Genomic DNA, 27,663 nt, shown 5'->3' with positions numbered 1-27,663 from the left:
TGGTCAGAATTTGCTATTTTGAATAGAAGTGCCAACCAACACAAACATATAGTGACCTATAATAAAGTAGAAAAAAATAACAATCTGTCTATAAGCCTTTATTTGAAAATATCATATTGAGGTGCAGCTGTTAAAAGACTAGTATTGCTTAAGGCAAAGAAATACATTGTGATCATTTTAGCAAAACATAATATTTCATTTTCATGAAATGCTGTCAATCAAAAGCTTCAAGAAATATAGAATCCAAATATCTAAAACTATGGTATAAAAAGGTAGTAAAAATGTCTATTTCTGTTATTGAAAATATTTTTATCACTGGGAAAAGATATGTAAATGCTCACAGGAAAAATTGTTTTGAAAAGTAAAAAGTTAGCCAGTGCAAGAAACTCATTGGCTATGTGCAATAAAATCATCTTTAAAAATGTGAGGAGCAAGGAGAGTTTAAAAATGTGATCTTGCAGAGGAGCAAGGAGAGTTGGGATGCTGTCTGGCTGATAACACATCCATGTGTCAATCAGAGAGCCACCACGGACAGCTCTGACCCACACATGAACACAGCCACAACTGAAAGGGTTTGATGGAAATACACACATATAAAGCAAATGACACAGGCTATAGCTCATTGTTTACATTCTTACATACCTAAAAATGTAATTAGTTTCCCCATATTTAATCACATCATCACCAGACAAGCTGTTATATCCAATGTGTATAAGTACCAACACTTTCAATGTCCTGATTTATGAACAAGCTTAGGAACCTACTGTCAATAATTTCAGATGAATTACTCATTGACCTACAAGGATGTGGTTTTATATTGAAACATTTTCCTTGTTGCTAGGCATCCCTTAGCTGCATGTATGCTGTGCGATCCAAACAGGTGGGCGGACGCTTCCTCAGACAAAATCTCAAAATGCTCCTCCTATTTCAGGTGGCTCGTCCCCCACATCATCATAGTCCAACCCACTGGCAGCTGGAGGAAATGGAATCATGAACTTATCAAAACGCAGAATATAAATGAAACATTAATAATGAAATAATCACACGGCCATAGTCAGACAAAGAAACTGCCTGAGCAGAAGAGCCGCACAGCCGGTGGGCCCTTGAGCAAGGCCCTTAACCCTGCATTGGTCCAGGGGAGGACTGCCTCTGCTTAGTCAAATCAACTGTACATCGCTCTGGATAAGAACATCTGCTAAATGTGATTAATGTAATGTAATGTGACAGAGGTTGTGTTTCGCTCCGACATTCATCTACAACAAGAGAAACTCCACCTGAAAAAGCCTCTGGGTCCTGCTGGGTGGTGATGACATCATCATAGTACTCCGGTGCATCTCCCTCCACCAGCTCCCCTTAGACAGAAGCAGCAGCTGGTTAAACTGGGAACACTATATAGCCCTTAAAATGGTCATATGGACTTCGCTGGTTAGAGTGGTGACGTTAATCATTGGGAGGACAACTTTAAAAGTAATTTCCAAGACGTTTTTAGGTAAACTAAGCATTAGGTACACTTTCTAGGAAAAAGCAATTACTGCTGAGCTGAATGGCCTTCTACAGGCTTACCACAAACCACTCATTATGACGATACATAAATTAATGCAAACGGATGCATTCATGAGGAGAAAATGGTGAATGATTGCCCCAGCCAATGAAAACACTCACCTGCCACACTGTCTGGATGTGCATCCGCAGCAGTGATGACATCATCGTAGTTCTCTGTCGTGTCCTCCGTCACCAGGTCCCCTGGAAGCAAGGAGACTTGCGGCTTAATCTCAGGTCTCTCACACAGCAGCACTGAATAACACTGGGGCTAGCTGTGTGTGCAGACCACTGAATAACACTGGGGGGGGGGCTAGCTGTATGTGCAGACTGCAGTCATGGCTGACTCTTACTGTGAGGACACCTTTCACAGTCTAAATGAGCCGGTATTTAAACTTTGGTAGGTGATGGGGAATCATTTTGTGTGACTTAGTCTACTTTCTGTTTAGTTGTGGTCAAAATCACACTAATCTCAGCCCAGGATTGTTTTCTTGTTTTTTCCTTTTCTGTAATAACACTTTTTTTAGGTACGAATGTTTAAAATTATATTTCTGTACTGAGTAGAGGAGAGAATAAAGTGTCTCTTGATGCTTTTGCCGCAGTCCTGTGTTAACCTGGCCTTGAGATTCCACCCAAATTACATCAGAGTGGGGCAAGTTGTCTCAATGACTATCAAATTGATGCTTGTACCTAAGACAAGGCAGATAAGTTAGATTAGTAAAACAGTAGACAACTGCCACAGCGTTCAGCTGCTATTCATTTGGGAAACTTTTGACTGGGGGTAAAGGGGTTGTTTTGGATTTGTCCACCATGGGGATTGTTGATGGTCACAGAGGTTCACCGCTGACAATAATGGGGGTCCCAAAGATCATGTTTGGGGGGAAAGCACTCTCCATACCTGGCCCCACAGGTCCTTTTATGAAGTTATAAAAAGAGAAGGAAAGAAAAAGAGGATGTGAAAAATCAGGAGGATTCAAAACGAGAGGATACAAAAAAGTAACAGGCAGACCAAGTGGTCAGTCCCAAAAGGGCAGAGGAACAGAAATCGTAATCCAATGAGACAGTGCAAAGAGCAGGCAGGGGTCATGAACTATTAAAAATAAATTCACCCAAGTACTCTGTCACCCGAACTGACGCTGCAGGGATCAGAGAATTGTGGTGGAGGGTTTTAAGAAGTGTGGCATTTCTCCTCTAATAACAAATTGGTATCGTTTTATAACTAAATATTGGATAATATTAGGGTTAGGGTTTGAAAGGGTTTGATGGAAATACACACATATAAAGCAAAGGACTACACAGGCTATAGCTCATTGTTTACATTCTTACATACCTAAAAATGTCTTTAGTTTCCCCATATTTAATCACATCATCACCAGACAAGCTGTTATATCCAATGTGTACAAGTACCAACACTTTCAATGTCCTGATTTATGAACAAGCTTAGGAACCTACTGTCAATAATTTCAGGTGAATTACTCATTGACCTACAAGGATGTGGTTTTATATTGAAACATTTTCCTTGTTGCTAGGCATTCCTGAGCTGCATGTATGCTGTGCGATCCAAACAGGTGGGCGGACGCTTCCTCAGACAAAATCTCAAAATGCTCCTCCTATTTCAGGTGGCTCCACCCCCACATCATCATAGTCCAACCCACTGGCAGCTGGAGGAAATGGAATCATGAACTTATCAAAACGCAGAATGTAAATGAAACATTAATAATGAAATAATCACACGGCCATAGTCAGACAAAGAAACTGCCTGAGCAGAAGAGCCGCACAGCCGGTGGGCCCTTGAGCAAGGCCCTTAACCCTGCATTGCTCCAGGGGAGGACTGCCTCTGCTTAGTCTAATCAACTGTACATCGCTCTGGATAAGAGCGTCTGCTAAATGCCATTAATGCAATGTAATGTAATGTAATGTGACAGAGATTGTGTTTCGCTCCGACATTCATCTACAACAAGAGAAACTCAACCTGAAAAAGCCTCTGGGTCCTGCTGGGTGGTGATGACATCATCATAGTACTCCGGTGCGTCTCCCTCCACCAGCTCCCCTTAGACAGAAGCAGCAGCTGGTTAAACTGGGAACACTATATAGCCCTTAAAATGGTCATATGGGCTTCGCTGGTTAGAGTGGTGACGTTAATCATCGGGAGGACAAGTAATTTCCAAGACCATGGCTGGACTACACTGCACCCAGGAACTGTTGTATGTAATCAAATGATTTCAGCAAAAATGTTTTTAGGTAAACTAAGCATTAGGTACACTTTCTAGGAAAAAGCAATTATTGCTGAGCTGAATGGCCTGTTCTACAGGCTTACCACAAACCTGGTGTCCTCCGTCACCAAGTCCCCTGGAAGCAAGGAGACTTGTGGCTTAATCTCAGGACTCTCAAACAGCAGGACAGTGGGGTCACAGAGGTTCTTCCCTGACAATAATGGGGGTACCAAAGATCATGCTTGCAAAGCACCTGCCAGATCTGGCCCCACTGGTCCTTTTATGAAGTTATATTTGGTTTTGAATTTTAAATGGAAAACCAGAAAATATTCAGAATTACTTGGTTATGTTCTTATTTGCTGAAAAATTCCATGTGACATTTTAGCCCACTTAGTGTGACAACACACAGTGTGACAACTGCACACCCTACTTAACGGTATATAACTCTGTTCAGAAATAGATGAGATGCATTGAATACAAAATACGTGCCTGAGACTTTCATTTGGTGACATTTATTCCTTTGTAATGTATTGCGCCCAAGAATACAATATGCCTCACTCTCCACCCCTCCCAAAAATCCTACACAGACCTCCACTACTTTACCTGAAGCACAGCAGCACCTCCTACACAGACCTCCACTACTTTACCTGAAGCACAGCAGCACCTCCTACACAGACCTCCACTACTTTACCTGAAGCACAGCAGCACCTCCTACACAGACCTCCACTACTTTACCTGGACCACAGCAACACCTCCTACACAGACCTCCACTACTTTACCTGAAGCACAGCAGCACCTCCTACACAGACCTCCACTACTTTACCTGGACCACAGCAGCACCTCCTACACAGACCTCCGCTACTTTACCTGGACCACAGCAACACCTCCTACACAGACGTCCACTACTTTACCTGAGAGGGAGTGTCCCTTGCCGTCCCCCACGTCTTCATACCCAGAGGGCGGGTCCTCAGATAGGCCACTCCCTGTGAACGGGACAGAGGGTGAGTCCTGACCCCGCCCACACCACGCACGCTCAGAGGTCTCCCGCAGTGGGTTTAAGACTTTACTGTGAAGGCTGAGGAGGATGGGCCAGGTTCACTCACCCCACCGGGGGGCGCTGTCCGTTCCCCCACGCACCGGGTTGAACTCGATCTCCTCGTAGACGGGCTCGGGGAGATGGGCCCAATGAGAAAGGGCTGTGTGAGCAGAGAGATAGAAGCAGAGAGTCAGAGTCTCCTTTCCTCTCTCTCGGCACACAAGCAGCAGAGCTACCGCACACAGGTACTGACGTATGTCAGCCACCTCTCGGAGACCAGGGGCCCCGTTCAACTACTCGTCTGAGATCACAACGCTCAACTAATCTGGGTAGACTGCAGGTATGTGATCCACCAGAGGTGGTGCACAGAGACAGGGCCTACTGAACCCCTCCCTCGGCAAGGCTACAGCCAATCACACGGCACCCCGAATTCTCATACATTTCAGGGGACCGGGAGATGGAGGACCACATGCACTGGCACAGGTTCTTAACAGTGCCGCCCACTTAGAAGTGTGGAGGATGCAGTCACCACCATGCCAGATGCCCAAAAATTGGAATTGCTGATTGTGGGGGCGCTTTCAACAAAATCCAGCCGATAGTGGCCAAGAAACTGACTGAGCGGCAAGTAAACACCAATCTAATTCTGAGGATTTTTGAGTTTCTTTGAAGGGGAATCCCAACAGATTCAACTGTACAATGAGCTCTCAAGCCCAGAAATTAAGCACACATGAGTCATACTTTTTATTTCCCATGTAGTATATATTATTTTGCATTTTGTGCTGGAACTGAATGCATTTCCTCACTGCATACTGCATGTTATTGTTTTCCGTTTTCTTTTGCGTTGCACGCTGGAGCCAAATTAATTTCCCCATTGTGGGATAATGAAGTTGACTTGACTACTGAAGAGGCTTCTGGAGTGTCAGCTGGCGAGAGATAGCTGTTCGCCAAGTGGTCCGTCCGGCCCCTACCTCTCCTCAGAGCTCTGTTCTGGAGCAGCAGAACCCCCAGCAGCACCAGCAGCACCAGTAGCAGGAAGAACAGCGCCCCCACCACCAGGAAGGCCACTGCTGGGATAGACAGACCAGGTGGTGTGGTCACGGGTGGCTTGGTGGCAACTAAAAACAAGGAAGAGCAGGGGCTGGGAATCAGCAGACAACATGGCACTTTGCTGCTACTCAACTTACACTGACCACTTAGCTGTGCTTCCACCAGCTACCTTCTTCCATCGCTCCAAGGTCCAGTTCTGACACTCGCGTGCCCATTGTAGGCTCCTTCGAAGGTGGACGGGGGTAAGCATGGGGACTCTGACCGGTCTGCAGCTGCATAGCACTATGCATAGCAGGGTGTGATGCACTGTGTTGTGACACATTCCTCCCTTAACCATCATTCAAATTTGATGCGACTTGTGCCCTTCTGTCGGTTTGGACCAGGTGCAATAGCCTTCATTGCCCTCGCACATTGATGAGACTTGGCCGCCCAACACCCTGTTGCCGGTTCATGGTTTGTCCCTCCTTGGACCACTGCTGACGGGGATCACCCGAAAAGCTTTGCCATTTCGAAGATGCTCCGACCCAGTCATCTGGCTATAACAAGTTGGCCCTTGTCACGATTGCTCAGGTCCTTACGCCTGCCCTTTTCTCCCACATCCAACACATCCAAGAACCAAAATGTTAGCTTCCCGTCTAATTTATCCCAGACCTTGACATGGGCCATTGTTCACAGATAATCAACGTTATTCGCTTCATCTGTGAGTGGTCATAATACTTCGGCTTATCGGTGTAGATGTTCTCTTTTCACTGTACATAAAATTTAATTTCAGTAAACTAGCTCGATGTGAGTATTCAGCGACTTTAGAGAGCCACACCGGACAGAATATAATCCTCTAGGTTTATTTCTTAATGCACTTGAAATCAACACAGAGGAATAACCATTTTGAGCGGTCACTCAAATACTGAGTGTTACTTTGTAGTCTACCCTGGCCTCACCACTGCACAATAGCCTTTCTATGGTGGAATTTTAATCGTTGAAATTAGTTGTGAGATAACAGGTCCGTCTTTTACTGGATAAATAACTCCTAGGACAGGGCTCTGAACTCCGCCCACCCTGTTTTTATCTCCCAAACACTTTCCAAAGGAGTCTGTACCTGCAGTGGGGCTGGAGCGAGATGAAAGACCTGCCAAATAAAAATGAACAGACTTATTATTTATTAATTCAACAGTTCCTGCGCACTGGTATGAGTTGCAACCCCGGATGGCGTTCTCTCGGCTCGTTGCCTAAACCTTTATGTATGCAAACACATCTGTAAGCTCCCCTGATGAAGAGCTTCTGAAGAAGTTAAATGTAGCTCTAAGGCATTATTTCTGCAGGCATTATGAGTGATTGTGGAAGTAAAGTAGGTGTAATGCGGGGTGGATCTTTAAGCCGCTCCTAGGCATGTGGATGTGTGTTTCTGTCAGGGCCACAGTGATTCATCTTCACAGAAGCTGCCACTCGGCCTGGTGCGATGTGGAGGTGCAGGCTCACCTGTGCAGGTGACCCCAGCCTGGTTCTGCGATCGGCAGCTGCTGTGCGCAGAGTGTGGGCAGTCCCACAGGTGCAGCTCAGTGCCCCTGCAGTTCACCTCAGTCAGCCAGAGGGCGCCATTCCCCGTCCCAAAAGTAGCATTACCATGAGCCCCCTGTGCTAACACACAGCCCAGCTGTCTGCACACCACACGGGCGTCCATCATGTCCCAGGAGTCTCCACACACCGTCCGCCAGGAGCCCCCATGGAACACCTCCAGCCTCCCAGAGCACCCGCCTGCCCCCCCCACCACCCGGAGGGGCCAGTGATCTAGAGCAGGAGCCACAGATGAACTGAGCAGCCTCAATACGCTTAACATCTACACGGTCCAGCGATCTGCACTAACATTATGGCTGATCTCATTACGTTTAACATGTACAGACACATGTCCACTAACATTATGGCTGATCTCACATGCATTATGTTCATTGTGTAATTTTATACATTCAAATTAGCAAATTCAGATTCAGTTGATTTCATTTGTGATCGAATACAAATCTCCCCTCCTTTATTGAAGACCGTTCTCCTAAATGACAATGACATTATTTTTAATTAAATACCGTCAACACTGTCAATGACCATCATGCATACATGACCGTTCCACTACAAAGTAGATTTGGGACTAAGGAGACTCAGTTGCATGCTGACAAATCATGGGATTCAGCCTATAAAAACGTACTTGTGCAAGATCTCAGATCTTTTGCCGAGGAACATGACAATTTGCTCCGTGGAATGTCTTCATTCTCTTTCGCTTTGATGTGGGGGAAATAATTAAATATAAATCAACCAAAAATAAAATAAAAAGACCCATGCCACATCATAAACACACAACCCCACTGAAAGCTTCAGAAACATCTCATCTGTAGGGTTATACAAAAACAAATGTTACAGACTACAGATAATCTGCCTTACATATCCACCACTTCATCTATCTTCATAAAAAAGCCAGTTCTGCTTGAGAGTTTAATTCTACTGTTCCCACTGGGAGTAATACTGTGTTTGTAGTATTAAGGTTTATTCTAATGTTCCCACTGGGAGCAATACTGTCTGCAGTGGAGAGAGGGTTTACCTGTACAGTTGAGCACAGCCACTGTTTTATCACACTTATTATCACCCCAAGAATCTGATGGGCACTGCCACAGAGTGGAGTCGTGTGGGCGACATTTGACATGATCCAGCCAGTTTGGAGCAGATTTGACTCTTGGCCCTGTTTTAGACACTTTACTAGTGTTCCCACAGTTCAGCTCCTGACATATGAGAGTAGCTGTGTCGTCCTCCATTTCATTCCAGCACACATTGCCCCAGGTGCCATTGTAGAAAACTTCCAAATTCCCAGAACAGCCTTCACTCAGTCTCATCTCCTTGAATTCTACAACTACAATATTCAAAATAACTTGGGGATGAAATGGTTTCAGAAAAACACAATGTAAAAGACCCAAATCAAGAAAACCATCAGTTTAAGTCTTGACCATTTGTTGGTGGGGATGCTACACACAACTTTGAAATGGCAGTATAACATACAAATCTAAAAGAGTGAAATGCAGGAATACGTCAGGATAAAAAGCTGGATGTTCCATTCTTCACTGCCCTCCTGCGATGGGTCTCGTCACTTTACTAAGATTTTGTCAACCTCCTGAATTTCCTCTCCAACCAGGTATCATGTATTCACACACATCTAGTGTCAGTGTAAAAGCAAAGTATTTCGAGTCTCTGGTGAGTTACACACCTGAACACACAACCCCCACGTCCTCCTTGTGTCCACAGTCAGTCTGTCCCCATCCGGCTGTGGGACAGTCCCACAGGGACGTCTCGTTCCCCACACAGCCCACCTCATCCAGCCAGACGGGTCCATTTCCTGGCCCAAAGAAGGAGGGTAGGGGGGCACTGAGGGCCGTCCCACACTGGAGCTGCCTGCACACCACCTGAGCATCCTCCAGGTCCCAGGAGTCATCGCAAACCGTCCCCCAAGAACCGTCGTAGAGCACCTCCACCCGCCCCGCACAATCACCCCCTCCCCCTACCAGCCTGAGGGACCGGCGGTCTGAGAGTTGGAGAGGGAGGGAGATATTTCATTGAAATGCAGGCTTGTTTGAAGCTATCTGATCAACTCTAAACTGGCAACTAGAGTGCAGAGGCAGTTGATCACCAAGCTATACTCACTGGAGCAAACGATGGACACCCTTTCCCTGGAGCTGCAGGTGAGATTGTGTGGAGTGCTGCAGTTCCCCAGGTGAGACTCTCTCCCGGAGCACTGAAACCCCGTCAGACACACGTCACTGCCCCCCGTCCCAGACGGAGAGGAGCTGTAGACCTGCACTGCAGAGCCGCACCCCAACTGCCTGCAGGCCACCGATGCCTCCCTGGAGTTCCAGGACCCCCCCACTCTGCTCCAGGTCTCCTGGTAGTACACCTCCACTGGGCCCCCACACTCACTCTCTCCAGCCAGCCGAACCGTCCCGTCCAGAGTGGAGAGAACAGAGCCTGAGGATCCCAAGTGTGTTACTCACACTAATGTGCACAGGATTATATACTGCACCTCTGTGTGTAACATTAATGTGCACTGGATTACAGACTGCACCTCTGTGTGTAACATTAATGTGCACTGGATTACAGACTGCACCTCTGTGTGTAACATTAATGTGCACCGGATTACAGACTGCACCTCTGTGTGTTACACTAATGTCCACAGGATTTGTTCAATTCAACTTAAACACAAAACATTTTATTAGCAACTTCCAGTTTGCCAGAGAGAGAAATAAAGCAGTGAGCAAGAGAGAGAAAGCACAGAGAGTGTGTATGTAGTATGCAGTATGCAGTATGCAGTGGGCAGTGCACATGACTCCTCACCAGAGCATATGACTCCAGCCTCTTGACCACGTGAGAACGCAGCCCGGCTCCAAGAGGAAACCACACACTGTGAGAGCCGTGTCTCGTTCCCACGACAATCAAACACATCGTGGCTGATTGGCCCGCTCCCATTTCCAAACCAGGTTTGTCCTGGTACTGCCACTGCAGTGCCACACTTCAGCTGCCGACAGAGGACATCAGAGGCCCTGCTATCCCAGCATGCATCACACACTGTCCACCAGGTGCCTAGGTACTCCAGCTCCACTCGACCAGAGCAGATGTCAGGGCCGCCAGCCAGCCTGGACTCTGTATACCCTATACACAAGACAGTGGGATTAGCATCTACTTATGGAAGATGCTAACAGAGGAAGAGGCTAACAGTGGAGTTAGCACCTGACCAGCACTGTTAGCCTCTTCCATAAATTTCCTTTATTATCTCAGTGTGGTTAGCATCTGACCAACCTATTAAATAAACTTCCCACGGATTGAACTCAGGTAAAAATGTGGCCTGACGAGGGTATGTTGGTGCGGTTGCCGTCCACCTGAAATGAACGTCTTATTTATGAAGGCTACAGCTCAGAGGCGGATACATTTTCCAGACCCTCGTTAATTCCCTGAACTTCAGTTAATTCAACGGGAAACATAATCAGCCACACTTACAATACACTCACTGCGGTAGTCAGCCCTGCACGCCAGTTTGAGACAAACAAAGCATGTTTCTTGGGCAGAATGCGTCATGTGCACCTCAAAATCATCACAAAAGGCTTAGTACATCTGACCCTTAGAGATCAACATAAAGACCTCATTAAATATAAATGGATGCAATCTGTTGAGGAATAATGTGAAATACTTGCTGAAACTATCACAATGCACTGCAGCGAGCACTCTTACCAGAACACACCAGGCCCACATCGTTTCCATGGGAGCAGGGTTGATTCTGTGAGGGTGCCGTGGGGCAGGAGTTAATCTGAGATTCGTTGCCTCTACACTGAATCTCCTCTGCCCACACCTGGCCCTCGCCCTGGCCAAATGCAGCTGCCCCGCGCAGCTCTTCAGGAGCCCCACAGCCCAGCTCCCTGCACACAACCTCTGCATCCCGCTGGTCAAAGTCAGCATCACACACCGTGCCCCAGGAGCTCTCATGATGCACCTCTACTCTCCCAGAGCACAGGTCAGCCCCGCCCACCAGCCTGACAATTTGATGGGCTGCAGTTAAACAGAAAATAAAGAGAGAATCATTAGCAATGACAGACACCTTATTCCAGACAACATTCAGACCAGCTGTCTGAACACAGGACTGCATAGCTATTATACATGGAGTACAGCAGTGTGAGCAAAAAAAAAAGAAAAAAAAAAGTGCCGAGTTGGGTATAGAACATTGTAAGAGCTGAATAACACTGAATCCTACCTGAGCAGATCACTCCAGCCTCCTGTCCAGGATTACAGCGATGTTTACTCAATCCTCCTGACGGACACTGCTTCAGTGAGGATTCTGATCCAGTGCAGAGCAGAACATCCATCCATATTCTCCCAGACCCTTGTCCAAAGTGACCACCTCCAAGTGCATCTACAGCATCTCCACAGTCCAGCTGTCTGCACACCATTCCAGCATCTGCCATCCCCCACCAATCATCACACACTGTCCCCCACTCTCCCCGATGATAAACCTCCACTCTCCCAGCACAGGGGCTGCCACCATTCACCAGCCTTACATCCTCCTCCCTGCCTGAGAGAGAGAGAGAGAGGGAGAGAGAGAATCTTACATTCACAGTAAAGAAGGAGTGAATCTGGCAGTACAAAATATGTCATTACTTATTTAGAAGAACAGTGAAACAATCCCAATTGAAATTGTCCAAAAAAAAAAAGTAAAAAAAATAAAATAAAATTGTAAATCCCAAAGATGAAACCTGGTTTGAAGCAGTTGTCAAAACATAACGAAAGAACTTAAGAAAATTATCAAATCAATCAGGGCCGTCAGCCAGACGGGAATCTTAATACACACAAGACAGTGGCCAGCACTGAAATAATAAAGGAAACGTATGGAAGAAGCTAATAGTGTGGTTAGCATCTGACCAACATATTAAGTAAACTTCTCACAGATTGAACTCCCACAGACTAAGAGATCAAGATTAAATATAAATATAAATGTGTGCAATCTATTTAGGAATAATGCAAAATGATTGCTGAAACTATCACAATGCACTGCAGAGAGCACTCTTACCAGAACACACCAGGCCCACATCGTTTCCATGGGAGCAGGGTTGATTCTGTGAGGGTGCCGTGGGGCAGAAGTAAATCTGAGATTCATTGCCTCTACACTGAATCTCCTCTGCCCACACCTGGCCCTCGCCCTGGCCAAATGCAGCTGCCCTTCAGCTCTTCAGGAGCCCCACAGCCCAGCTCCCTGCACACAACCTCTGCATCCCGCTGGTCAAAGGCAGCATCACACACCGTGCCCCAGGAGCTCCCATGATGCACCTCTACTCTCCCAGAGCACAGGTCAGCCCCGCCCACCAGCCTGACCTCTGCAGTTGAACAGAGAATAAAGAGAGAATCGTCAGCAATGACAGACACTTACCAACCCAGCATTCCATTACCATTCTGAACAAACATGAACAGCATATGTATGTATTATTATGACTACATTCATAATAATACATACATATGTTAGGTTTTGTGTTTTTCATGTTCTGTATTCTGCCTATGCTGTTAGCGTTTTTATGTTTTTGTTACATCTGTGCACACCGTACTCTGCTTGTCACTTCATTCGTTTCACCTGTTTCACTTCCTGATTGTTTCCCCACATGATTCCATTCCCTCTCGTTACCTGTGTATAAAAAAATCATCTGTTTGTACAGTTAGTTGCCAGATTGTTATGTGTTTATTCCATACTCTCCAGCATTTTCATATTGATACCCATTTTGACCTGTTTCGTCCCCGACTGTCGAGTTTAATTTATTCCTTCTGTCTTGTTCTGACCCATAGTTTGTCGACCCGTTTCCGTTTATTGACTTTCATTTCTGGATTGTGTTTCTATTTAATTACCCCTTTTGTTTTCGACCCATCGCCTGTCACCGCGACTATTCTTTGGATTATCCTCAAAACATCTTTTTGCAGGAGATCTGACCCTTTGCCTGGACTATCACTTACGAACTGCCTTATCCCTGCTATAACTGTTTGCTGGCTATTGACCCTCGCTGTACCAACCTACCCTGAGAAAATAAAGACCTTATTTTCTCAAGAACTTTCGTTGTGGTCTCGCTATTGGATCCCCCGTTCTGAGTGGCGGATAGCACAATCTGTCCAGAATGGATCCAGCGAGCCTGACCCCTACTTTGGAGATGCTGTGACTCCAGGGGCAGCGCCTGCACAGTCACGAGAATGAGATTCGCTCCCTGAATCGACACGTGAACTCGCTCCTACACCAGGTAACGGCGCTGACTACAGCCGTGGAAAACTCCCGGGATTCCACACCTCCTCAGCCGCCTGCTCCGGAACCGGCCCGGTCCCACCCAGAACCCCAGAAAAAGAAAAAAAGTGCCGAGTTGGGTGAAGAACATTGTAAGAGCTGAATAACACTGAATCCTACCTGAGCAGATCACTCCAGCATCCTGTGTATGATTACAGCGATGTATACCCAATCCTCCTGACGGACACTGCTTCAGTGAGGATTCTGATCCAGCGCAGTACACAACATTCATCCATATTCTCCCAGACCCTTGTCCAAAGTGAGAACCTTCTAGTGCATCTACAGCGTCTCCACAGCCCAGCTGTCTGCACACCACTTCAGCATCGGCCATACCCCAGCTATCATCACACACTGTCCCCCACTCTCCCCGATGATAAACCTCCACTCTCCCAGCACAGGGGCTGCTACCATTCACCAGCCTCACATCCTCCCTGCCTGAGAGAGAGAGAGAGAGAGAGAGAGAGAGAAGGAGTGAATCTGGCAGTACAAAATATCAATTACTAATTTAGAAGAACAGCAAAACAATCCCAATTGAAATTGTCCAAAAAAAAAAGAAAAAAAAAAGACAGAAAATTCCCAAAGATGAAACCTGGTTCGATGCAGATTGTCAAAACATAATGAAAGAACTTTAGGAAATGATCAAATCAATCACTCTTAATACACATAAGACACTGAGATAATAAAAGAAACGTATGGAAGAGGCTAACAGCACTGTTCGATTACGGGGGGTACTGGGGGGGTCCGACCCCCTTAGATGAGACTTGGACCCTCCCAAAAGGCATGCAGATAATAGTTTGGGGGGTACTGAAAAAATGTAATAAAATATAATGTTATCCAAAATGTTATGTATTTAAATGCAGTATTACCATCACATACCAACAATTCAGGAATTAATGTAATGAAAGACGATTTCAAATCCTCACCCCCATTGGGCTGTACCATTCTCTGGTATGTTCAGACTGTGTTCTCTGATCACTCACTGTCAAAACGTATGTACCGGCCGGGTGCGGGTGCGGGCGCGGGCGATGGTGTGTCAGCGAAATTAAGAGTAAGTGGCTGAATCAACTTTAATCTCTGCTTATGGTTTTGACTGCCATGTATATCATCATGCGTTTTGCTTTGTGGTAAATGTTATGAGCAGCTCGTCAACTAAACAGGTTTTTCAGAGCGGTCTTAATTTGATTGTTCATAGTGTTTCTGATGAAGTCATAGTCTAGCTAGCTGGCTAGCTGCACGTCCAAGCAGGTCCGGAAGCTGCCTGTCTGTACCAAGCAAATATTGTCCGTATCTTGGTGATACTAAGCCAAGAATGGTTGTATTAATGCAAGCAGTTTATTATATCATGGACAAGGTTGTCGGATGGAAACACGCTCGAATGTGTGTGTTTGAACTGCTGCAGAAGCTAGCTAGGCTATCTGCATTTAGGCGCCATAGGCCTTCACTCCAAAAACATAGCTGCTACAGTGGCGCGCGATTTTAATTTTTGACGTTAACACGTGAATCAACGCAATTCATTTCAAAACATTGACGCAAGGGAAGTCACTTACATACAACCTACTTAAACTTGAAATTAATTTCATTTACAGAGGAACTATGAGTAAGAGAAAAGGGACAGTGGCAGACATCAGGCTCTTTTCTGGTGATAAAAGAACAGTAAGTAGGACATTTAACAATTAAGAGACTGGTAATTAAGGTATGAGTGCTGATATATTTCACAAAAATGTTAATGTGTATGAAGAAAACGGGTCCTCTGCAGGAGCAGAATGATGAACAGGCTGCAGGAAGTAGTGGACAGACACAAGCAGCAGGAATGTGAGCAGGCAAGAGGAGGTAGTGGACAGGAGCAGGATGATGAACAGGCACTTGCAGAGATGCAAAGACATTGCTCTTGTCTGACAAATGTATTGGGATGCACTTTTCACAGCAATGGATGAATGAACTAGTTGGCAGCGCTTCTAAGAGAACTATACAGGCACCGTGACAGTGCAGCACACTAGAGAGCTATCGAGATTGAACATCAGAGGGAAAAAGATGTATTACCCAGAAACATCTTGGAAATTAGTGTTAATTTAATTCGTGAAACCACCAGCTCCTTCAGAACAGCATATGCTATTGCTAAAGAGAGATTGCCATTCAGAAAGATGCCATCCCTTATGAAACTCCAAGAACTTAATGGTGCTGGAGTCAGGGAGGTGCACCGATCAGACCACTCTTGCGCAGAAATCATAGACCACATTGCACGTGGAATGAAAAAAAAGCTTGTGACAACAATTAGAGAAAAGAACTCCCACATCTCTGTTACAGTTGATGAGAGCACTGTGTTTGGTTGGCCATACTTGATCATTTTTATTCAATGTGATGTTAATGGAGAGGGCGATCTGGATAATGTCTTTCTAGATCTTGTTGAGTTGATGGGGGGGACAGATGCTACTTCCATTTATGATTCGTTGCAAGGAAGTCTGAGGGAAGCAGGCTTTGATGATGTTTTTTTACAACAAAATCTTATCTGTGTTGCTTCCGATGGTACCTCAGTTTTAACTGGTAGTAAATCTGGTGTAATAACTAGACTGAAGCAAGAATTCCCAAGGATAACATTCATTCACTGTCTAGCTAACAGATTGGAACTGGCTGTAGCAGACTCCCTTAAATCTGTGTCTGGATGCAACCATTTTGAGATTTGCATTTCTAAATTGTATAGTTTATTTAACCAGTCCCATAAAACCACTCGGTTGCTGCATGAGGCAGCTGGAGATCTTAACGTACAACTGCTCAAGATTGGCCAGGTATTTACAATTAGGTGGGTGTCAAGCAGACCCTGGCCAAATTCTTCAGAGCAGAGAGTGAAGAGGCCAGTAACCCAGACATTATGAGGAAGAAGTACCTTGGACTTTATAAGTATCTCACTAGTTCAACTTTCCTGTATGATCTGGCCTGCATGAAGGACGTCTTAAGAGAACTGCAGAGTCTTTCACTGAAATTGCAGCAAAGAGACTCCTCACTTGTCAGCAGTGTTTTCTATGTGCAACAGACTGTCAAAATCCTTTCAGCAATGAAAACACAGGGTGGGAAATCTATCTCCAAGGCTGAGCAGTGTGTGTCAGTTGGCCAGTTCAAAGGTGTCACCCTTATTGGTGACTGTGCAGGAAAGATCAATAGACCTCAGTTTTTTCAGGCAGTTGTGGACCACTTGACTGCTCGCATGCCAACCGATAATCTGGTGCAACTGATCCAGCCCCTTGATAAATCTACCTGGCCAGAAAAGCAGGAAGAGCTCATTTTATATGGGGAAGCGGAGGTCCTCATGTTTGCCAAGTTGCTTGGAGAGGGAAGCAGAGAGGCTGTAGAGGATTTCAGGGATTTCAAACACGGCAGAAAGGAAGGAGACACACTTAAACGACTCATAATTGCAAGCAAGACCTATATGGCAACCTCTGCGGAATGCGAGAGAGGGTTTTCTGCATTGAATGACACTGACAGGAAAGCATGCAATAAACTGCATGTCAACAGTCTCACCTCTCTCCTGTTTTTGGATTTGAATGGGCCACCAATAGAAAGCTTTGACCCCGCTCCATTTGTGGAGTCGTGGGTGAAAGCTGGCCATCGGCTTTCAACATTGTGGGTTCCAGGGCGAAGGGGGAAAGATTGCCAGCCAAGACCAGTGTGGTCAGTTTTTTCAGGATAATTTAATCTATGAGTCTTAGCTTTTCAATGTAACATGATTGATTGATACCTTTAACTTGTAAAGATACATAATTGGTTGATTGTCTTAACTTTTCAATGTAGTTTGATTGATAATAATAACTGTTGAGGCTTACATGATAGATTGATACATTGGTGAACATGATTGATTGATACCCTTAACTTGTAAAGATACATAATTGGTTCATTGACTTAACTTTTCATTCTTCATGCTTAGCTTAAAAACATTAGGCCTACACGCCGTAGCATGAGTTCCATAGATATCCTGACATGGGGAGAGGCTTAATGAGGTGATTTATCATTTTGTGCAATTTCATTCTTAATGTCTTAACAAGAGGGAATCTGACTGCACTAATATTCAGGGAATTTCGCATTTAGATTAGTGGTTCTCAACCCTCAACCCAACCCTGGCGCAGCGCCGCCCTACGTACACCGATAATTGCAACGTTACCTGCAGTTTGTTTGAAACGCTACGTGAACATACACTGCCTGGCCAAAAAAAGAAGTTGCCACCAAAAAAAGGTCACACACTCTAATATTTTGTTGGACCGCCTTTAGCTTTGACTACAGCACGCATTCGCCGTGGCATTGTTTCAATAAGCTTCTGCAATGTCACATGCAATGTTTATTTCCATCCAGTGTAGCATTCATTTTTCACCAAGATGTTGTATTGATGATTGGAGAGTCTGACCACTGCGCAAAGTCTTCTTCAGCACATCCCAAAGATTCTCAATGGGGTTAAGGTCTGGACTCTGTGGTGGCCAATCCATGTGTGAAAATGATGTCTCATGCTCCCTGAACCACTCTTTCACAATTTGAGGCTGATGAATCTTGGAATATGCCCGTGCCATTAGGGAAGAAAAAATCCATTGATGGAATAACCTGGTCATTCAGTATATTCAGGTAGTCAGCTGACCTCATTCTTTGGGAACATAATGTTGCTGAACCTAGACCCATGCAGTAATTATCCAATAGGAGGCTTGTACCTATTTGCTTAGTTAAATCCAGGTGGCAACTTTTTTTATGGCCAGGCAGTGTATAATAAGTCAATTGGAGCTGAAATGTTTTCCGCTTTTCCCTCGTTGGCATGATTAAAGATCAGCCAACCCCTGCCCGAATTCAACCCTTTCCCATAATGTGTAGCCTATATAAAATGGAGAGTGACGTCATCAGCCGAAATAGCCGTACCCCCTGAAGCTCACAGTATAATTCGAACACTGGCTAACAGTGTGGTTACCATCTGGTCAACATATTAAATAAACTTCCCACAGATTGAACTCCCACAGACCCCAAGAGATCAAGATAAAGACCTCAATAAATAGAAATGTACGCAATCTGTTGAGGAATGTCATGAAATGATTGCTGAAACTACCACAATGCACTGCAGAGAGCACTCTTACCAGAACACACCAGGCCCACATCGTTTCCATGGGAGCAGGGTTGATTCTGTGAGGGTGCCGTGGGGCAGAAGTAAATCTGAGATTCATTGCCTCTACACTGAATCTCCTCTGACCACACCTGGCCCTCGCCCTGGCCAAATGCAGCTGCCCCGCGCAGCTCTTTAGGAGCCCCACAGCCCAGCTCCCTGCACACAACCTCTGCGTCCCGCTGGTCAAAGGCAGCATCACACACCGTGCCCCAGGAGCTCCCATGATGCACCTCTACTCTCCCAGAGCACAGGTCAGCCCCGCCCACCAGCCTGACCTCTGTAGTAGAACAGAGAATAAAGAGAGAATCATCAGCAATGACAGACACCTTATTCCAGACAACATAACATTCAGCACAGCTGTCTGAACATAGCTGCATAGCTATTATACATGGAGTACAGCAGTGTGAGATGAGCCAATCACACATCTACTGTCATCAGAGGTGAGCCAATCACCTGTAAATTAAAGACAGACTTAAAGAAACCAACATTCTAATAGTTATGGGAAAAGACCATCAGAAACATTGATATGAGATTCTTTACCTGTGTAAATTCTGAATTAGTTCAGTAAATGTAGCAATACACACACTTACCAACCCAGCATTCCATTACCATTCTGAACAAACATGAACAGCATATGTATGTATTATTATGACATTCATAAAAAGCAAAATATTCTCATGTAAATACAAAGTGCTGGGTATTCACTCAACTGGAGTAAATCAACAAGCATACATGTATATGGAAACAAACAGCACACTGGCCTAAACTTTACCACAGGAAACTTTACTTATTTAGGAATAAACATCTCTCCTAGACTGCCCAAACTATTTCACTTAAATTACATCCCCCCTTTTAAAAAGCATTAAAGAAGATATGTTACCTACTGGATAACATTACCATTAACCATAATAGGCAGAATCAGTACAGTAAAAATTACTATTATTCCAAAAATTAACTATTTAACATGATCCCCACCAACTGCCCTCAAACTGGTTTAAAACTTTGGACTCATCACAAAATTCCACTGGAAAAACAAGAAACCAAGAATAAAACTGGCTGCCCTACAGAAACCAAATTCAACAGGTGGTCTTGAGGCACCCAATTTCCACCAGTAATTTGCTGGTTTCTAGGCTGCTTTTTAATTATGTTATTTATTTATACTTTTTTATTATTATTATTTTTTTCTTTACTATTCCTTTGTTTTAGATATACATACAAGTAATATTTTTCTATTTACTGATGATGTCCAGCTGCCAGTTTGTGCGTTTGGCATGGCACTTTTTCTTTGTATAGAAATAAAAATGAAGTTAAGGCCCCGAAGAGGGGGGGTGGTGGAGGACCAAAAGAATAAATAAAAAAGTGCTGACAAAAAAAGAGGAGACAATCCTCCCCTGGAGCAATGCAGGGTTAAGGGCCTTGCTCAAGGGCCCAACAGCTGTGCAGATCTTATCTTGGTTACACCGGGGATCGAACCATTACATTACATTACATTACATTATTGGCATTTGGCAGACGCTCTTATCCAGAGCGACGTACAACAAAGTGCATACCCATAACCAGGGATAAGTTTGCTGAAAGACCCTAGAGGTAAGTACAATTTCAACTGCTACCTGTACAACAAAGATAAGGACAAGGGGCTTTTTTTTTTTTTTTTTTTTTTTTTGAACAAACAAACAAACAAACAGAGCAAAAGTCACCAAAGTTAACTATCTAAACACTGCTTACCTAGCCAACTAAAAATACCGATACACAAAGCAAGTCACAGAGACAACAATTAAGGTTCACAGGGAGGTAGGGAGGGATGGGGAGAGGTGCTGCTTGAAGAGGTGCGTCTTCAGCTTGCGCTTGAAGGTGGGGAGAGATTCTATAGTTCTGACCTCAACGGGGAGTTCGTTCCACCACCGTGGAGCCAGAACAGACAGTACATTATTGGCATTTGGCAGACGCTCTTATCCAGAGCGACGTACAACAAAGTGCATACCCATAACCAGGGATAAGTTCGCTGAAAGACCCTAGAGGGAAGTACAATTTCAACTGCTACCTGTACAACAGGTAGGGAAGGTGGGGAGAGGTAGGGAAGGTGGGGAGAGATTGTACAGTTCTGACCTCAACGGGGATTTCGTTCCACCACCGTGGAGCCAGAACAGACAGTAGTCGTGAGCGTGAGGTGGAGGTTCGGAGAGGGGGAGGTGCCATGCGGCCTGTGGAGGCTGAACGAAGAGGTCTGGCAGGGGTGTAGGGTCTGATGATTTTTTGTAGATAAGCTGGGGAAGACCCTTTAACTGCTTGGAAGGCTAGCACCAATGTTTTGAATTTGATGCGAGCCATGACAGGCAGCCAGTGGAGGGAAGTAAGCAGGGGGGTGACGTGTGAGTATTTGGGAAGGTTGAACACCAGACGAGCTGCTGCATTCTGGATGAGTTGGAGGGGTCTGATGGCGGACGCTGGGAGGCCAGCCAAGAGGGAATTGCAGTAGTCCAGGCGGGACAGAACCATCGCTTGGACCAGGAGCTGGGTTGAGTAGGGTGTGAGAAAGGGGCCGACATTTACCCAGTCATTTACCTTAACCACTACACTACAGGCCGCCCAAATTGGGTGAAGAACATTGTAAGAGCTGAATAACACTGAATCCTACCTGAGCAGATCACTCCAGCCTCCTGTCCAGGATTACAGCGATGTTTACCCCATCCTCCTGACGGACACTGCTTCAGTGAGGATTCTGATCCACTGCAGTACACGAGACCCATCCATATTCTCCCAGACCCTTGTCCAAAGTGAACACCTCCTAGTGCATCTACAGCATCTCCACAGCCCAGCTGTCTGCACACCACTCCAGCGTCGGCTATATCCCAGTACTCATCACACACTGTCCCCCACTCTCCCCGATGATAAACCTCCACTCTCCCAGCACAGGGGCTGCCACCATTCACCAGCCTCACATCCACCCTGCCTGAGAGAGAGAGAGAGAGAGCGAGAGAGAGAGGCGGAGGGAGAGAGAGAGAGAGAGAGAATAAATCTTACACTCTCAGTAAAGAAGGAGTGAATCTGGCAGTACAAAATAGCGAAACAAACCCAATTGAAATTGTCCAAAAAAAAAAAAGTAAAAAAAAAAAGAAATCCCAAAGATGAAACCTGGTTTGAAGCAGTTGTCAAAACATAACGAAACAACTTCAGGAAATTATCAAATCAATCAGGGCCGTCAGCCAGCCGGGAATCTTAATACACACAAAACAGTGGGATTAGAATCTGCCCAGCACTGAAATAATAAAGGAAACGTATGGAAGAAGCTAATAGTGTGGTTAGCATCTGCCCAGCACTGAAATAATAAAGGAAACGTATGGAAGAAGCTAATAGTGTGGTTAGCATCTGACCAACATATTAAGTAAACTTCCCACAGATTAAACTCCCACAGACTAAGAGATCAAGATTAAATATAAATATAAATGTGTGCAATCTGTTTATGAATAATGCAAAATGATTGCTGAAACTATCACAATGCACTGCAGAGAGCACTCTTACCAGAACACACCAGGCCCACATAATTTCCATGGGAGCAGGGTTGATTCTGTGAGGGTGCCGTGGGGCAGGAGTTAATCTGAGATTCGTTGCCTCTACACTGAATCTCCTCTGCCCACACCTGGCCCCTGCCCTGGCCAAATGCAGCTGCCCCGTGCAGCTCTTTAGGAGCCCCACATTCCAGCTCCCTGCACACAACCTCTGCGTCCCGCTGGTCAAAGTCAGCATCACACACCGTGCCCCAGGAGCTCCTATGATGCACCTCTACTCTCCCAGAGCACAGGTCAGCCCCGCCCACCAGCCTGATCTCTGCAGTAGAACAGAGAATAAAGAGAGAATCATTAGCAATGACAGACACCTTATTCCAGACAACATTCAGACCAGCTGTCTGAACACAGGACTACACAGCTATTATACATGGAGTACAGCAGTGTGAGATCAGCCAATCACATATCTACTGTTGTCTGAGGTGAGCCAATCGCCTATAAAAAAGAGAGACTTAAAAAAAAACATCCTAATAGTTATGGAAAAAGACCATCAGAAACATTAATATGAGATTTGGTAACAGTGTAAATTATTGATTAGTTCAGTACATGTAGCAATGCACACACTTATCAGGCACTCAGAACGGGGGATCCAATAACAAGACCAGAACGAAAGTTCTTGAGAAAATAAGGTCTTTATTTTCTTAGGGTAGGTTGGTACAGCGAGGGTCAATAGCCAGCAAACAGTTATAGCAGGGATAAGGCAGTTCGTAAGCGATAATCCAGGCAAAGGGTCAGATCTCCAGTAAACAGATGTATTGAGGATAATCCCAAGAATAGTCGCTGTCACAGGCAATGGGTCGAAAACAAACGGGCTAATTAAACAAACACAATCCAGAAACAGGTCGAAAAACTACGGGTCAGAACAAGACAGAAGGAATAAGCTAAACTTGATGGTCGGGGACGAAACGAAATGAAATGTGAAAAAAACACAAAGATCTCACCTATTGTAGCTATAATTAATAACCATCCAATTAAAGGCATAAAATGGAGGGACCTTCATCATCTCTTTTCAAACAACACAAGACTTTATTCTGCTCAAATTCAATATAAACCAATATCTGCAACCAAATTAGCAGCTCCATCAAAACCCAGATTTAACTGATTAACAAGTCCCTGTGTCCATCTCCACTAATAGCCAATATCGCTAAAATAGCAAATAGTCCCAAACAACTCTGCAAAATCTAAACTTCATCAGACTTACCAATAGGAAAATGGAAAAAAGACCTCAATTTCAACCCCAACAGCTACTTATGGACCCCAATCCACCTTCAACATGTCAAAAAATATTAATCTACAACTTATCCAATACAAGGCATTACATCGTACACATATCACAGGTAACAAAATGCATGCAATGAATGCAAGCCTCAGCTACAAACAAAAACCAAAGTATGAAATTCCTCCAAATATTCTCATTTTTGACAGCAGCACTCAAACTACCGGTGAGCTGATGCCACAACCCACCCACCAATCCTACAACGACCCCCCCCCCCCAACCACACACAAAAATAAAAAGATAAATACAAATTTGGGCCAACCTTGTGTTACACGTTTTGTTTATGCATTTCTGTGTGGCTTTTTGCGTTGTGTTTTAGTTTTTAATTTGCTGGCTTATTGGCTGTTCTTTTTTGTTATTTATTTATATTTTATTATTATTATTATTATTATTATTATTATTTATTTTATTTTTTCTTTACTATTCCTATGTTTGTGATATACATATAACGAATAGTTTTCTATTTTCTGATGATGTCCAGCTGCCTATTTGTGCATTTGACCTGGCAATTTTTCTTTGTATAGAAATAAAAATAAAGTTAAGGCCACCGAAGAGGAGGGGTGGTGGCGGACCCCAAAAAAAAAAAAAAGTGCTGAGTTGGGTATAGAACATTGTAAGAGCTGAATAACACTGAATCCTACCTGAGCAGATCACTCCAGCATCCTGTCCATGATTACAGCGATGTTTACCCCATTCTCCTGACGGACACTGCTTCAGTGAGGATTCTGATCCAGTGCAGAGCAGAACATCCATCCATATTCTCCCAGACCCTTGTCCAAAGTGAACACCTCCTAGTGCATCTACAGCATCTCCACAGCCCAGCTGTCTGCACACCACTCCAGCGTCTGCCATACCCCACCAATCATCACACACTGTCCCCCACTCTCCCCGATGATAAACCTCCACTCTCCCAGCACAGGGGCTGCTACCATTCACCAGCCTCACATCCACCCTGCCTGAGAGAGAGAGAGAGAGGCTTACACTAACAGTAAAGAAGAAGTGAATCTGGCAGAACAAAATATCATTTTTAAATAATAATAATAAAAATGAAGAATTGGCCATACAAAATGGAGAAATATGGACTCGGCATTGAAACATTCAACCCGAACAAGCAATCTGGGGAAGGTTCTTTGTAGCATTATTAATTCTTTCTAAGTCTTTTTATCAAGACTTTCTTAAGCACAACGTCTTGAGTAAAAGTGGAATTGGATTTTTACCTAATCACAGCACATCTGACCATATTTACAACCTACACTCACTAATTGATAAACATTTTCACCAGTTTTGTAACAATCTCTTACAAGTACAAAGAAAAACCACAAACAATATTAATATTAGGAATTAATAAGGCCAATATCCATTATTAATAAAATTACAAAGAGGGCAATCAAATTTTGGAGAAAAAATAAATAAAAGAAAAAACAGCAACCCCAAATCTCACCATTACAATGGCTCCTGAGGCTCAGTTCACTAACCACCCCCAACACCGTAAAGCCTCAGGACAGCATCACCGTGAATTCACTCAGAGTCAAGCCAATTCTAACACAGCACAAACAAAACTGCAACACCGATTGGGACACACAGACAAAAACACAAAGCAAAATGCAATGCTATTTGGCCCTAAATAGACAGCACACCATGGCTGATTATCTGACCACGGTGACTGACAAAAGACGAAGAACCACCTTGACGAACCACCTGGCCAGCATTCCGAGGAGGAGAGGCTGTGTGAGCACTGCCAACTCAATGAAGTTGAGACAGAGCTGCACTTTCTCAAAAATACATTGAAATGAGGAATGTACAATTTCCTAGAGAGAAAAAAAAAAAAAAAAAAACTGCCAAAAACTGCCAAAAACTCCCCATGCAGTTAACTGCCGTGAACTGGCAGCAGAATACATCACAGCCAGCCAGCGTCTTCAGGACAGTGAGTGACATGGAGCACAAAGAGCATTTATTAAATAAATGAATAAATATGTATTCATGTAAATGTGTTTCGTTTTTTTCCCCCCCACACAAGAAGTTCTTATTAGTGCGGTTAGATTATTATTAGTGCGGTTAGTGTTAATTTGTTTCTCATCTTTCATGTGAAGTCAGAGCGAGAGAAAGAAAGAGACCCCCCATTTTATATTGGTGAGCATCTAAATGCATTCTCAGAATGTTTTATTATTATTAAATATTCATCATTACGAAAAATAAGGAGCAGGCATGTGAAATTGAGGGATGTGTTTGACTTGTTTGGGGTTGTGAACCATGAACCCCAGCAGATGTGGAGGGATGGTTCTTTGGAAGACACAGATGGGATTTAACAAGACAATTTGAATAATTTACTCTTTAATAAAACAGAGAAACTGCTTTTAAGATGTTGTATGAGATATGCCAGAATAAATCTAATGAGGGCATGAAATAAAATATTTTGCATTTGCTGGTAGAAGTAGAGGTTTAAGATATTATCTTAAAGATACTATACTTTCATGCCAGACGGGAAGACTGACTTTGATTACACGTCAGCCCTGCTTTTGAAGTTAGTTTCCACAGGTGTTTAAATCATTTTTTGCTTTTTAGTTTTTTTGCTGCACAAACTTGCAAGGACACAAAATAAGGAAAAGTGTATTAAATTAAAGGGTATTAATTCATTAATATAATTAATGTTTATAGATATAAAATCAAACGTATCGCTGTGAAGAATGAAAAATGTGCGTCACATTACTGTTCAGTTGAAACATGCAACTACACAAAATAAGGAAAAGTGGATAGAATTAAATGAAGGGTATTATTTAATAAATATAATTCACGTTTTTATATATGTATATAAAAAATCAAATGTATCGCTGTGAAGACAGTGCATCACATTTCTGTTCAGTTAAAACATAATAGAGGCTTCAGACTTTCACAAACTTGCAACTACACAAAATAAGGAAAAAAATGTACCATGACAAATCTGACACTAAACTGCAGGTTGTATTTTTGAGAGAGCAAGCTGGCCCTAGACTTTTAAGGAGAAAGCAGATGGCAACTTTTCTAGACATGAAAAATTATAAAAAGACCATTTTACACAGGACTTTATGGTTTTCAATATATTCATTTACAACCAGTGAATCAAATACAGAAATACTTTTCAATAAATATATTTAACATTTTAAATGAACACAATCACATTATTTTACATCATGAATCATGCAGGGAAATATTGATTATTCAGTGATTTGTGGTGTTTGAAGGCTGCCTGTAACCCTGCTCTTACTGGACCAGCAGACCCTCTGACCGCTTGGCCCTGGCCCCCAGTCTCTGACCCTGACTGGGTGTGGAGAAGCAGGAGAGGTGGATAAAGCTGGTACTCATTGGCTGTGGAGAGCAGGAGGAGGGAGGAGAGAGAGATGAACAGCAGACATCTCTCCATCTTAAGCGCAGATAAACGCACCCTTCTACAGAGCGGAGTGGATGCTCACACCTGCACCTCTGAGCTCTGAGTGAGACTGAGCCCTGCCCCCCTGAGACAGCACACTCCCTCCCCCCACCAATCACACTTCAAACACTCGTAATAACAAATCAGCACCCGCCATTTACATTTTCTCCATATATACCAACTCTGCGTCACTGCAGTCAGCCAGGACTCCTCCCACCAGCACAGACAGACACGGGAGAAGAAAGCGGCTTATTTCTAAAAGGTTTTCGTACAGTGTTTGGCCTCGACTAATATAAAACTAAAAACTACTACCAATGATAGTGTCAACCCATTGCGTCCTAAGAGCTGTCAATTCAAAATAGATATGGCAATTGACCCTCACAAGTCATTGGTAATGGGTCCAAAAGAATAATAATAAATGATAAAAATAATTAACGGTTCCATTACAGATTTGCCAGGAACAGGATGCAACTGCATTTTGCCCCCACAGAGGGGGAGGACGATAGTGGGAGGCCATAAGGAACCCATGGATCATGGTTTAACATTTGCAGAGATTGGTTGCATCTTGGGGTCACCAAGTCCCAAAAATAACCAGTTCCACCTGCATACCAAGAACTCTTTGGAAGG

At 44.2% G+C, this 27,663-nt stretch overlaps 1 protein-coding gene across 1 annotated transcript; it reads right to left on the bottom strand.

Annotated features, from left to right (window-relative positions):
* Positions 1-83: 83 nt before the first annotated feature.
* Positions 84-24,583, bottom strand: LOC133118937 (deleted in malignant brain tumors 1 protein-like). The gene is given in 25 exon segments (XM_061229244.1): positions 84-973; positions 1,275-1,352; positions 1,663-1,743; positions 2,438-2,452; positions 3,028-3,200; positions 3,512-3,589; positions 4,664-4,735; positions 4,856-4,948; positions 5,757-5,903; positions 6,932-6,961; positions 7,312-7,620; positions 8,030-8,101; positions 8,420-8,719; positions 9,077-9,391; positions 9,511-9,831; positions 10,198-10,512; positions 11,089-11,403; positions 11,606-11,923; positions 12,419-12,564; positions 12,566-12,722; positions 13,787-14,101; positions 18,766-19,071; positions 21,430-21,744; positions 22,320-22,619; positions 24,275-24,583. Coding segments are annotated over 21 exon segments (4,500 nt in total). The 5' UTR covers positions 24,486-24,583; the 3' UTR covers positions 84-973; positions 1,275-1,352; positions 1,663-1,743; positions 2,438-2,452; positions 3,028-3,135.
* Between the last annotated feature and the right edge of the window lie 3,080 nt (positions 24,584-27,663).

This window comes from Conger conger, chromosome 19 (assembly GCF_963514075.1).
Source record: "Conger conger chromosome 19, fConCon1.1, whole genome shotgun sequence".
Lineage (NCBI taxonomy): Eukaryota > Metazoa > Chordata > Actinopteri > Anguilliformes > Congridae > Conger > Conger conger.
Note: the sequence above shows the minus strand (reverse complement) of the source record. Positions and strands in the feature narration are given on the sequence as shown.